Raw genomic sequence first — 14,811 nt, 5'->3', positions numbered from 1 at the left:
ATCTGTTTAGAGTGTTTTCAGAACATTTTGGTTTATTTTGTCACATAAGCTATGTAAAAGTTGTTTCTTTGAACTCATAGACTGTTAAAAATGCCATACTGTCCTTTCCCCAAATCAGCACATAGAGCACTGGAATTGTCCCTTTTCAATGCATTAGTGATTTTAGCTAATGTATTTCAAAATTGTGCATTAAATGTACAGTTGATGTAATCTTTTTAAAAATGTTCACAGGACAGGGGAACACACCTTACTTTGAGGAAGGCTCCCTTACTGAAATTCAGATGGGGCTTTTCATCCAACTTTTAGCAGTGTCAGTTGATAGTGGGTGGAGCCAATGGAGGAAGTGGGTGGGGCCGTAGAAAAGTAGGTGTGGCCTCCGACAAACATTTGAGCACCTGCACTTCATATTTTACAAATTAAGCACTGACCTTTAGCTTCTGTATTAAAGCAGGTGTTCCTTATAAGGAGTCTGACTTGAGTGAAATGATCCCATGGGCTGGCCACCTTCCGCCCGCCATGACGTTTTTACATGTTCAGTTCACCATCTGTAATATTTTCCTGCCTTCCAAGAAAAACAAGTCCTTTTGCCTTCTCTTAGGTGATGAATCAAAATGTATCCCGCAGTCCTTTGCGCGACTGGGGGGGCATTTTTTCTGATTCAAAAATGGCGCTGCTGGAATTCATGCATTTTATAATATGATGCCGCGAACGACAGCGAAGAAGAGCAAATGTATTCCTTTATACATATTTCGAATCCAACGTTCTGCGATTTACTGTGTTTATCTGTTCATATCATTATGATTATACGCATATTTTATGCTGAATAATGTTGTTTCTCTAGAAGAGAAGTGAGGTTTGTGTGGTTTAGTGAAGTGCTAGTAATGTGGCAACACAGAAGAAAATAAAATCGTCACTGTAGATTAATATTTTAAACCCATAGGACTTTAAATGTGTGAGGAGTACACAGAGTGCTACACTAAACTGTAAAAACAAAAAAACACAAGATATAGGGGCAGAGGTTCTATTCTTAAAAGTGATGGATACCCCAGGCAACTCCTGATAATGACTACACTACATTTGTTTGAAATGCTATAGGTTTAAGGGTTTCGTGGATGCAATGTGTAATTTTTAATTAGCGATAAGGCTAATTTGTGTAGTCGATAGGTCCTTCCATGTATTTAAATCCACACCCTTTCAAACCAGTGTGCGCAGCGTGCTAATTAATGTTAAACGCTTCCGCGTCTGCAGATTATTCTAGAGACAAAGCACGCTGGCCCTTTAAGAGGTGATGCACGGCATCTGCAGACAGGTAGAGGAATGGCTGTGCACCTAAGCCGAACGTTTCCGGGACAGTGAGATTCCCTGAGACAGCAGATGTGTCTCAGATTCCCTCCTGCATCAGCCTGTCAATGAATCAATTGAATCACTCAGCTGAAAAATTAACTGAACCTCAGACATCCCTCAAATCCAGGGAAGGTCAGGATAGGGGGACTGCACAGAGAGCAGAGAGTCACAGAGAGCACCCAGTCACAGAGAGCTCTCCCTCTCTCTCTCTCTCTCTTGTCACTCTGCGAGCAAGAGCTCTCCGCACCTGTGTGAGCCAGACACGCCACTCAACACTGGCCCTTCAGGCCTGCATGAAAACCAGGGGAAACTGCATGCTGCCTACACTTTGCTCCCAGTAAACTGTGAGACAATGCAAGCTTCATGCGGAGCACCAGAAATATAGGGTGACCAGAATTTTATAGCAAAAAACCGGGACATTTCACAAAAATAGAAGAAAGACTATAATTTTACGTCAACCGAGCGCACAGAATGACAGCGCTCCTCAGTAGAGAATTGCAAAACAGGCAGTGAGATCATACATAAGTTGCAATTTTTAAACCCAGTAGCTTGCCTGTGAATTAAATTGCTTTCTTGGAACAACTGCTAACTATTACTGCTTTGTAAAACATAAAAAAAACACCTCCCGCCGTTTTTAGTGGACCCTCTCCAAAAACCGGTACATGAGCTAAATTTCTCAAAATCTCCCCGGACAGCTGGTGAAACACGGGGACCGTCTTGGTAAATCCGGGACGCCTGGTCACCCTACAGAGATATCACGGGCGTGCTAAGTGGGAACGTTATACTCTGAAGTGCCTACTTAATGGCTAGAGCGGTCGACCTCGAAGCTGGGGGACCAGGTTCGAATTGCGGCAGGGATGCTCAACATCCTGTGATTCTGGAGATATAACTATGGGTCTCATTTATAAGGTTTTACTGTAGGGCTGCGCTGCAGGCCTTCCTGCTGCACTGCCCTACGGTAAAAGAAAAGGGCAGAAATGCACCGTATCTCTCAGATACGGCGCATTCCTGTCCTTTTCCCCTGCAATGGGCTGTCGTGCGCCAACGCAGGCATCTTTGCACCATGGTGCAAGGGTGCTTGCGTTGAAGGTCTGATTATTATTGTGCAGGAAGGAAAACCTCCTGCACAAAAATAATCACAAGAGGCCTTTTCCTCTTTCTATGTGTGCAGAATGCAGCACACATAAAAAAAGGAAAATTGAGGAGAAATAAATCTATTTCTCCTTGTTGTGCCTTCCTTACACCTCCCCTGGGGAGGCGTACGTTTTTGGCGCTGCCTCAGATTTATGATTTCCTGTAAATATGGAGCAGTGTCAAAAAGCCATGGATGTTGCTAGGAATGCCCCCAGCAACATCCATTGCACGCCTCTTTAACGCAGAAAACTGCATTAAAGTGAACCCTATTTACGAGGCAGCATTAAGTCAACAAAAGTGGCTCAGTTCTGCCTCGTAAATATGGAGCAGTCTTCTGTGCCACCAAACATCACAAAAAGTGACCTTCTGGTGGCACAATGGGCCTCATAAATGAGGCCCTAAATCTCCCCTTGCCTAACAAAAAATCAATGTGTCCATCTATGACCCAACTGGGGCTCATGTAAAGTGCTCTGACACCTCTGGGTAGAGTTTGCGCTATATAAAACTATATATATATATATATATATTCACTGAAAAAACCATAGGTTTCACACATGTTATAGTTAGCGGAAATTTTACTGATAAAAAACCAATGAAATTCCCCCGTTATAGTTAGTGCAGGCAACTATAACTCACGCGACCGCAATCCTCTGCTGATGCTAATACTGTATTTAGACACTTATTTGCCCATGTCTTCTTCCATACATTTTTAGCTATACATATATTACAAATATTTTTTTTTCATAAAGACACATATGTCATCAGCAGAAGATTGCGGTCGCGTGAGTTATAGTTGCCTGCACTAACTATAACGGGGGAATTTCATTGGTTTTTTATCAGTAAAATTTCCGCTAACTATAACATGTGTGAAACCTATGGTTTTTTCAGTGAATTTGCAAGGTTTTTTAAATGCTAATTCCTAACTATAATGTGTGTGAAACCTATGGTTTTTTCAGTGAATTTGTACGGTTTTTTAAATGCTAAGTTACTTTACGCCATTCGTGGCGTGCACGCCCACTTAACGCAGTTCGTTCCGTGCGCGCACTGTGCGCTTCGCGCACCGTGCGCGCACAGTGAGCACGCGGTGCGCTTTGCGCACCGCGCGCCCACTTTACGCAGTTAGTGCCGTACACACAAGGTGGGCACGCGGTGCGCGTAGCGCACCGTGCGCACATGGAGGACATATTATGCGCTTCCTTGTGATAGGTAATCTGTTAAATTTAATTTGTAAGTGATGACAATAATACGCCATGCACAGAGTGTTTTTTTTTTTTTTATGAAAAATTTTAGCGTAAGCGCACCGTACGCGTACGGTAAGCGTAATCGGCGAAATTTTCAAAAAATAAAAATTTACCGTTTTTGGCCTTAGGGGATCTTTGAGGACTCAACTAACATGGCTATGTGCATGGGCGCTGACTAAACAGCCCCTTTATATGTTTTTTGCCTTTGTTTACAGCCCCCCCCCTCAGAGTGCGAGAGAGAAAATGGCGGCCGCCGCTTCCTGGTTTCGACCGATTCGAATGTTTACTTAGATGTAACAGCCAATCAGAATCGCACTCGGTAAGCTTACGGTAAGCGTACTGTAAGCTGGCTCAGATATATATATTGATTTAAAGGCTATTTTCTCAGAATCTACTGAACAGATTTACACCAAACCTACAAAAGGCACTTCCTTGACCTGAGGACTACCTCTCTGCCAAATTTCTAGTAATTCTGTTCAGCCGTTCGGGCTGTAGCCCTGTCTAAAGGTCCTATGGATAAATGCATGGGAAAAACGCGTTTTGGGACCCCCCTTTTATCTCAGCCCCCGCTTGACGAATCCCCCCGAGACTTTCAAGGTAGGAGCGGAGCGTAGCGCCCCACCTATTTTGAGAAATTCGCGAGGATTCGTCGACCGGCGCCAAAGTTATTCAAAATAGAATGTTGCGGATTTCCTATGGAAACAGGGTCCTAACTATAACTACCTACTGGCGACCGCCAGTAGGTAATATATATATATATATATATATATATATATATTCACTGAAAAAACCATAGGTTTCACACATGTTATAGTTAGCTGGACATTTTACTGATAAAAAACCAATGAAATTCCCCCGTTATAGTTACTGCAGGCAACTATAACTCACGCGACCGCAATCCTCTGCTGATTCTAATACTGTATTTAGACACTTATTTGCCCATGTCTTCTTCCATTAAATTTTAGCTTTACATATATTACAAATATTTTTTTTTCATAAAGACACATATGTCATCAGCAGAAGATTGCGGTCGCGTGAGTTATAGTTGCCTGCAGTAACTATAACGGGGGAATTTCATTGGTTTTTTATCAGTAAAATGTCCAGCTAACTATAACATGTGTGAAACCTATGGTTTTTTCAGTGAATTTGCAAGGTTTTTTAAATGCTAAGTTACTTTACGCCATTCGTGGCGTGCGCACCCAGTTAACGCAGTTCGTTCCGTGCGCACACGTGCGCTTCGCGCACCGTGCGCGCACAGTGAGCACGCGGTGCGCTTCGCGCACCCACTTTACGCAGTTAGTGCCGTGCACGCACAGTGGTCACGCGGTGCGCTGCGCGCACCGCGTGCCCACGTTAAGCGGGATGGGCCATGTACGCACGATGCGCTTCGCGCACCGTGCGCACATGGGGGACATATTTTGCGCATCTTTGTGAAATGTATTCTTCGGGCACCATTTGCACACGGGGTGGGGAGAATGTGGATAGTTTTTTTTTTTTTTATAATTTTTTACCGTGCGCGTACGGTAAGCGTAATCGGCGATTTTCCGAAAAAAAATTTTTTTTTTTTTTGGGTTTGGGGACCCCTGTATCAATGCTGGGTGGTTAGGATCTCATGAAACTGCCTCTTTACATATATTTGGGGTACGTTTTTGCTGCCCAACTCAGGAAGCGAGAGAGAAAATGGCGGCCGCCGCTTCCTGGTTTCGACCGATTCGAATGTTTACTAAGATCTAAGGGCCAATCAGAATCGCGCTCGCGCACGCCACCGTACGCGCACGGTAAGCGCACGGTAAGCGCACCGTAAGCTGCCACAGATATATATATTGATTTAAAGGCTATTTTCTCAGAATCTACTGAACAGATTTACACCAAACCTACAAAAGGCACTTCCTTGACCTGGGGACTACCTCTCTGCCAAATTTCATTAAATTCTGTTCAGCCGTTCGGGCTGTAGCCCTGTCTAAAGGTCCTATGGAAAAATGCATGGGAAAAACGCGTTTTGGGACCCCCCTTTTATCTCAGCCCCCGCTTGACGAATCCCCCCGAGACTTTCAGGGTAGGAGCTGAGCGTAGCGCCCCACCTATTTTGAAAAATTCGCGAGGATTCGTCGACCGGCGCCAAAGTTATTCAAAATAGAATGTTGCGGATTTCCTATGGAAACGTGGTCCTAACTATAACTACCTACTGGCGACCGCCAGTAGGTAATATATATATACACATATATATATATCTCACATGTGCATACTAAGTGGGAATGCTTTACTCTGAAGTTCCTTTATTTTTACAGAAGCACAAGAAATATCATGGGCATAGTAAGCGGGAATACTGTACTCTGAAGTTCGTTGTTAATTTTACAGAATCAGCATCATAATTGTATTTCCACTCTATATAGTTGTTGATTGCTCATGTATAGATTAGTATAATGGCATGAATCGCTTGGGAAAGAGTACGACGTTTGTTAGCACTGGCAGATGTTCCACTGAGCCAGGGCATTATGGGATTGATTAAGGAGATTATTTTTCTAATTTTGAGGCAGATGTGGCAAGCGATTCCACAGACACAAATCTAACGCAACATGAATCCGCCAGCTGTAAAATGGCTAGCTGTAAACCAGGTAAACAGTCAGCCATATTGTATTGAATGCCACTGCATTTCACTATGTAGAAAGTCAACTGCAATGTGCATGTTGCTGTTTACATCCTGGCAATGGAATATGGCTCTGGCCATCGTGTTTGCTATTGGTAGAGGGATATTTCATTCTATGCAGTTAAACACGAGAATGCCATTATTCTTATACACCTACTGTGCAAACCCTTGCCAAATCTCAAAATGTCACTTTCACACTTCTCTTTAAACAAGCATTTGCAATGCAATAGGTCTTGCATTTATGAAAGTTTGAGCTATTGGCATTGTAAATGGCAATGCCTTTTATTTATGTGTTGTTTTTCAAACCTTTACAATGCCAATAGCTTAAACTCTCGCAAATGCGAGACCTATTGCATTGCAAATGCGTGCTATTAAATTTTTAATAAGAGTTAGGGGAGAGCGTGTCCTGCCTGCAATAGCAGGCAGGAAAACGTTATTTGAGAAAACAGTGCTTGGAGGCTGTACTTAAAGCCAACCGAGCAACAACACACGTAACGGGGTGTCACCATGGCAGGTTACAAAATGAGACAAGGCGGTACTAAGGAGTGACTACTAAGCCTTTTGACAAATGAACAGCCACATTTTATAGTGGATAATGACACAAGCCAATGAAAAATGTGGCCGGAGAGTGGGGGCGGAGCTTCGAGTCCCTACCTCAGTACAGCATGCCTTGTAGAGCAGTGCATGCGCTGCACAGGCTCGACCTAAAAACTATAGCAGCACTGTGAGGACGTCTTCTGGGCACCCATCTATTGTATCTGCCTCCTCCCTCAACTACAGTTCTCCTCATCCACTATTTCTCCTTACACATTCATATCCACACGGACATCGTCAAAAATGCAAAGCATCTACAAAGATATGCAGCAGAGAAACGCAAGGCAGAAAATAGATACTACATACACACTGTCCTGTGGCAGATCAAATTTCACTCCGGTGCAGGGCAAAATGATCAATTCACCCTATAAAACTGCATGAAAATAAAAACACAAAAATTCCATGCGATGCCTCAGCATTACACAGACCCACACACATCCATTACATTTGTTCAAATTCTCTGCACATAACCCCCTTCAGAGGTATTCGTCTTCATGAATAGTCTCCGATCATTAATGATAAACAGTTGAATTCTACTTCTCCCAGATCTAAGAAAATCCAGTACAAAAACATCTATCTTGGAGACTTGATAATTTAATGAAGCAAACAAAACAATGTAGCTCCAACTCCACAAAACCTATGCTCTCTCTGCATTGGATCCATCAAAAACATGTCTACTATGAAGGCAATAACCTAGATCAGTTTATGACTCAAAGCCAATTAAGACTCAAACAGCCCAACACCGTTCCCCACTAAATCTGGACAAGCCGGGCCTCTATAAAGCCTTACACATGAGCCCTATGCTACCATGCTCAGCAATGTGGAAATCCATAATGGCCGTCCACCTTTTAAAAGACTTCCCAAGGTCAAAGTAAATCCTCTCCTTTGCTGACAAAGTCAATGTTTGGGGGAAGCGGGGTGTGGCTCTAAAAAAATCATGGTGAAACTGAGAACGTATATTGGAAAACTATCCTTGCATTGACAACGCCTAAATAAATCAATGCAAAAGATTTGTGAGGAAAACGGTAAAAAAACAAAAAGGCAATTCTCGTCTAAAATTTACAATATTAACATGTCCACAGCACAGGGAAGAAACTATAAAAATCTCATAGATGGCATTGAATAAAACAATTCCCTTTAAACATGTGATTGTGTGCAGCGAGTAATCTACCATTCTGACTATCTTATCTTCATATGCCTCTTGCTAATACATTTAAGGAGGAATTTTATAAGACCATTGCTGTTTCAGCGTGTAATCACATACAAGGAAGATTATTTCAACCTTTGTTTATATGAATGCATGCAAAGAGATACACTGAACACTGTGCATTATTTACAAACTATATACTCAATATTGTCTTATGATTAAGAGTTGTTATCATGGCCCCGTAACAGTGTGTTCTGTTTGAAACTGGTGGGTAATTATGAGGTTTAATGGATAGAATGGTGATATCAACTATTCTTAAATTAAAAATAAATGAGTATTCATGTTCAACTATGTAAGCAGCTCACAACACTGGGTAGTTTTGTAGGAAAAATTGTAAATGTCCTACTTGAAAGAGGCTGCTCTATACCCATCTGCCAGTGCAGAAGTAAACAACTTTTCCTAGAAGTGGACAGTTTAACACTCAACGTGTGGACCACTTGTTGAGTGTACATCCTTCCTTTGGTACATGGCCCACACAGAGTGACTTATAACCTTTTGATCCTCGATTTAAGGTATCAGGACAAGTACAAACTTATTAAAACATGTTGTCCATTTGACATTTACTGCATCAGAATGCCGCCCCCCCCCCCCCCAAAAAAAAAAAAGTTCAGTCTATCTGGTGTCACATGCAAATGTATGTTGAGAATGTTTTAACATTTAAATCTGTTTGTGAATTATCAAACAAAAATAACACTTGGTTAAACATAAGGGTGAAACACAAAACTGAATGCCCTTCAGAGCTTAATGTAAGATGCCACAGATGAAGAGACCAGGGGAAACTGATGATGGGAAACTGGTGATTGGATAGGAGGAACTCAGGATTCTCAGTGATAGATAAGGCTTTTAACATCTTACAGCCGCTCTCCGGGCCATAAAGACAAACAAAGTGAGGGATGGGATAGGTTTTGCTGGTGTTCAACGTTATGCGGCCTTAAGTGCATCCTCTGATAATCAAAGTGAAAGGTACAGGACATAATGCAGCACTCACTTGGATCATGTACATATTTATATAGCCTTAATGGATATAATGAATTTTCGAAAAACGAAAATCAAAAATATAGGGTTAACTGTGGCATCCACTTGTTTACAAGATGAGGGGCAAATTTATATAAGCAATCAGCCAAGTAAAGTATATGGCAGGCAGACTGGGCAGCAAAAGGTCAGAAGTGGCTGAAAATAACAATAAACAGTTATCAAATAACACTTAAATAATAGTGATCCGAGCATAAGAATCTATCAGCAGGCGGGGCTAGGCGCCTATTTCCAAATTATTTCATGAACTCCATAACAACAATAGAGTTCGGGTCAGAGGGGGAATTCATTTTTTATAATTAAAAATATTTTTCTCAAAAAATGGGCAGACGGACATAGTCACAGCCTCTCCACTTGCAATGCTATCAGGCACCGCTACACAGATGCTGTAGCCAGTAAAACATTAATGTCCTATAGCATTGCTGCTAGCTTCAGGGCTTTCAATGGGATAAAAGAAAGTGTGTGAGGGGCTCTAAAAGTGGCGTGCACAAGGAGGCGTGACCAGGAGTCCTTTGCAAGTAGATTGGCCTATGTAATTAGGGTGTGGCCTACATCAAGTGAATCTAGGATCCTGCATCTCACAAATTCTAAAAGTGAGCATACGGCCTGAGATGTAAGAAGATGGAAGGATACCACAGAGCAGTCCAGAAACTGAGCACACTAAAGATAAGGCTGAAAAAATACTGCCAGTGATCAGAGGTGAACAAGTGCCTTGCCCCGTTTGAGAAGGATCCAGTCTCACATTGTGCTCTTTCCTTTTCAGACTCAACAACAGTCCAGGGGCAGAGTGTTACAGGAGAAACAACAAAAGCAACAAAAATTGCCTTGATTTCCATGATTGCATCTCTGCATGGGACCCGGCATAGTAGCATAGCCAGTGTGTCATGGACCCCAGGGCAAGAACCCGGCGCGCTTAAAGCCCTGGCTTGCTTGCACCTGAAAACAGCGCACTCAGGGCGACTGTCACATGCAGACGCATGTGCTCCACTCGTTAAAACACAGAGCCGCCTTGCACCGCACTACTCCATGCTGCAAATCCTCCTGCAGCGTGCATACAGCTGTGAGGCGTGGAAATGGAGCTCAAACTTGCTCTGTTTTGACCTTTTCACTTTCCAAAATTATGCCATGAGTCATTTCAACTTAAATTCTAAATAAACATATTTTTACTAAAGGACATATTGCACCTGATCTATATTGGACACATTGTTTTGAAATATCTTTATTGCATCAATATAACCAACATCTTGGATCAGAAGTTTCTGCTCCTCATCCCAGCCCTGTGCATATTGGTGCATTCACAGAAAGGTTTTCTGGGAACATGTGCTCCTGTCACTAAGCATTCTGATTTATTTAGATGTTCCTCACACCGGCATTGCAACCTCGTCTTTATTTTTAATTCAACACCGATAACAAAATAACACCCACAGCGTCTGATCCAGAAACACAACCGACTGCATCAACAAGTTGTCAAGGCTGTTATTGAATTGACTGATTGTGCCTTGGGTTAAAAGCTGCAGCTAATTCTCACATTTCAAGATTAAATTCGATGTTAAAATGCATGTTGTAAAAAAAACAAAAAAAAAAACAAGAATATTGTCAGATGAGCTCCAATGTGCTATAAGAAGGGGTCTATTCTGGTCCTTGTGTAGACGTTAAAAGCCAATATTTTGGTTTTGTTACTTTTCAGACCATTATAAAAGTTCATTAATAATGGATTCTTAATGAATCAGTCCCTTCTGTGTCATGAAATTATAACTCTTTGCCTAAGGCCATAGGAAGATCAGGCAAGGGCTTGAGAAAAGGCTGTAAGTAAGAGGTTAAACACTTGCAGAACAAGAGAAAGTAGTTTCTGAGCTCTACTGTTCCTTTACTACAACAGGCAGGGTTGGACCCGCAGCTTCATACCTGAGAATGCGTTGTTGGTGTTGAGGAAGTAAATTTCTTCTCTGCCATCTCCATCAATGTCACAAGCGGCCACACCAATGGCGTTTCCCTGGCGGTCCCGCAGGGCGTAGTATGGAGAGCTCCGCTCATCCACAGCAATGTTGACCAGTCGCTTCTTTTGTTTGTCGTATTTCAACACCAAGTTGGCCCCGTTATATCTGGAATGGGAGAAGTTTAATTCAGTCACACTCTTATCAATCAAGGAGAAATCTAATTGACTGCCTTATTAACAGGGATTCCCTGAAACCAACAAAGTCCACACATGTAGCGTCACCAATAGTAAATAACAGTGCAATGCATGAACATTATCATTGCCTACCACATTCTAAGTAATGATGTATGCCTGGTTGCGGGGTCAAAAATCTCTGCTGCGGTAGCTAAGTTCTTCCCTACTCCAGATTTCAATATTTCTGATTGAACCAACACATTTTGCTGAAAAGAAACGTCAAGCCATGATTCACCTGACAAGTACTCTACATGTCTTTGAATTCGTTTTTTACATTCAGAATGCTAGACTCAGCCAGAGAAGGGGGTCCAAGACATGATACAGCCAGTAGCTGGTGCTAGCCGATAAATACTTGTGAGGGTTCAGGGCACTTTGCAAGCACTCTGGGAAGCTTCTGTTCCTCTAGGAGGTTCATGGAGCCTGTCATGCATGTACTGCTATGCCTTCTCAGAGTGTGCGTTCCTGTGTATCGAGAATGCTGTGAAGTACATAAAGGGTTATTATGCGCCTGTCTAGGAGCCACTTGATTTTTTTTGTAGCCCCAAGAAAGAAGGTGGACATGTTATACAGGACGAGCTTGATATACCTGCACCCCTTGTCCCTTCAGATTCCTGAGCTGCTCACTCCTCTTCTACCTCCATGAACAAGTTAATATAGCTAGAGTTGTGTGTGTCTGGTCTAGAACAACATATTCTCACTGGAACAAGGAACGCTCCTTGTGCTAACCTTACTGGTATTCACCACATCAGAGGATGACCTGTGGCTTCCAATGAACCTTCACCTTGACGAAGACCTCCAACAAGGGCATGGTCACTGTTAACACCTGAATAAAGGTGGTGCTCTTACTTTATACCCCACCCCCATTATTTTCTCTGTCAGAGCAATGCTGAATCCCACCAAAAGTACCTGATTGGTTGGCAGGCAATCTGAGTACAACTCACAAGCTTTGGTGTCATTATAGGATGTCAGAAATAAACCACTGAACAAGAGACACTAAGATCAAGTGCCAAGCTGGCTATCCCGGCTCTCTGAATTACCTCCGTGGGGTTTAGGATGGGTGCTGCTTTTAGGTTTGTGATGCTGCCATTATCCAGACTAGAGGGCCCTTCTTGCCTAATTCTACAAACATACCCCTGACAGTGTCCACACAAAGGTGTAGGACCAGCATGTTCTTTCAAGACAGAGATGCAAGTTACTTGCAAAACAGTGCAAAGTACTTGCATTTAGAATGATTCATCTATGGATGAACAGGCAGCAGTGGGAGTCTGAAATAAAAGTTATCGCGGAAGAAAAGAAGAAAAGAAGCATAGACTTTCATCTATCTTTACACAAGTGTTCTAAGATGCTAGTATTCATGGTAAAAAGAAATATTGATGGACGGAATGCAGAACAAATCAAAACATTCACCCCCAAAGAGAGATCTGGGTTAAATCCATCATTCTTTTGCTCATCATGTCACCCCAGTTTAGACCTGGCCATATGCAAATCAGTCTTGACCCTGTGCCGCATGGGAACAGTCCAGCCCGAACTGCCAAGCTAGGTCCTCCCTGGACCGGAAACAAGCATCCTAGGACCGGTTTCGGGGTTTTCCCCCTCTTCAGCCAGGATAAATTGTACTGGGGTGAATGTATGACATTGTTCTGCATTCTGTCCATCAATTGTTGTTTTTGCATTTGTCACCCCGAGCGGGACGGGTATGCTCATTTGTGAGTCCCGTGCTCTTCATGCCACTGGAATCGAGCTATCCTGGCAGAAGAGGGGTGAAACCCCGAAACCGGTCCTAGGATGCTTGGTTCCAGTCCAGGGAGGACCTGGCTTGGCAGTTCGGGCTGGACTGTTCCCATGAGGCACAGGGTCAAGACTGATTTGCATATGGCTGGGTTCAAACTGGAATGGCATGGTGAGCAACAAAACGATGGATTTAGGCCCAGATCTCTGTATTGGGGTAAATGTATGACATTGTTCTGCATTCTGTCCATCAACTGTTGTTTTTGCATTTGTCACCCCAAGTGGGACGGGTATGCTCAGACGTGAGTCCCGTGCTCTCCATGCCACTGGAATCGAGCTATCCTGGCAGAAGAGGGGTGAAACCCCGAAACCGGTCCTAGGATGCTTGGTTCCAGTCCAGGGAGGACCTGGCTTGGCAGTTCGTGCTGGACTGTTCCCATGAGGCACAGGGTCAAGGCTGATTTGCATATGGCTGGGTTCAAACTGGAATGGCATGGTGAGCAAAGAAACGATGGATTTAGGCCCAGATCTCTGTACTGGGGTGAATGTATGACATTGTTCTGCATTCTGTCCATCCACTGTTGTTTTTGGCTATTCATGGTAGGCATATTGACAGTTCCAGGTGCCTGCTATAGCCTAGGTCCCTGTGAGTAGTACAAGGATTGGTGCAGGCGGGGTATAACAGATGAGGTTTGTATCTTAGTTCCCCCAACCAGACTGATTCCAAACCCAGTGAGAGGGGAACAAACCCCAGAACTGATTTTGAGTGACCACAGACTGCTCATATCCCTGCCACATCTCTGCTCTGGGAGGGCACACATAATCTGCAGAAAGGAGGAAAGGCTCCACCATCTTGAATTTTAGGAGTAAGGTGCACTGTGTGGTTGTTTACAGTAGGGCAAACAGGAACGGCTGAAAAAATAGGGATAAAGTTGCCCCGGGAACCTTTTCCCCCTTTGGTGAGGTGGGGCAGGAGTCACCCTCACTCACTAGCTAGTACCATAAATGTGGCACCCCAAAACTCCCTCCTCAGAATATTTTCTGGATGTGTGGAGGAACAGAAGAAGGACTGCTCCTGCTGTCTGAGGCCTGTGTGAAGACCAGAAGGGATGAGTCTGCACCCACTTGTACCTGTGGCAAATAAGTGTACCCTAAGGGTCAGTTGGCAGACCTCCTGCGAGGCTACAGTGACACAACAGTCTGCAGAAAGCATTTTCCTTAAAGTTCCCAGCTTACCAGTAGCAACTAGACATTTTGGAATTAAGAGACCACCAGAAAACCTAGACCAACCACACAAGCAAATTCGGCCAAGGATGTCATTCGCTGGGCTGAAGAAATTGTTTTTTCCTGGCTGGAGCTTCTCTGCAGCAGCAAATCAGTTTCAGCGAGAATCAGTCTTGTGGAACTCCTCATCAGACAGAGCCTACAGCCTTGCCCCCTGGGGGATTCCGGGATCCCAGGACTCAGAGACTTGAGGATGAAAGTAGACATCTTGACTTGGAGAAGGCATGAAAAGTTCCCAGTTGATGAGTGAACCTCTCTGGGTGGTTAAACCTTGAAAGTTAGAGTTATTATTCTTTGAGCCAGGTGGTCACCCACCCCAAATAGTAATCAATTTTTTCACCATGCTGTAAAATCTAAGGGAAGGTAAAGGTTTGCATTGCAATTGTATTTTATATACTGCGTAAATTTGGTTTTGGAAAGGATAATAATG

General features: G+C 43.3%; 2 protein-coding genes across 5 annotated transcripts in view; one reads left to right on the top strand and one right to left on the bottom strand.

Moving 5' to 3' along the window:
• Positions 1-14,811, bottom strand: part of CRTAC1 (cartilage acidic protein 1) — a 1,509,269-nt gene that overhangs the window by 1,184,201 nt on the left and 310,257 nt on the right. For both annotated transcript variants that reach the window (XM_085606339.1, XM_085606342.1), the window contains exon 3: positions 11,105-11,301. In XM_085606339.1, the coding sequence (XP_085462465.1) occupies positions 11,105-11,301 (197 nt within the window). The remainder of the gene's footprint in view (positions 1-11,104; positions 11,302-14,811) is intronic.
• Positions 1-14,811, top strand: part of LOC146867580 (dynamin-binding protein-like) — a 220,977-nt gene that overhangs the window by 178,479 nt on the left and 27,687 nt on the right. The gene's annotated exons all lie outside the window — the stretch shown is intronic.

This window comes from Triturus cristatus, chromosome 1_2 (assembly GCF_964204655.1).
Source record: "Triturus cristatus chromosome 1_2, aTriCri1.1, whole genome shotgun sequence".
Classification (NCBI taxonomy): domain Eukaryota; kingdom Metazoa; phylum Chordata; class Amphibia; order Caudata; family Salamandridae; genus Triturus; species Triturus cristatus.
The sequence above is the reverse complement of the archived record's forward strand: the minus strand, read 5'-3'. Positions and strand labels throughout refer to the sequence as shown.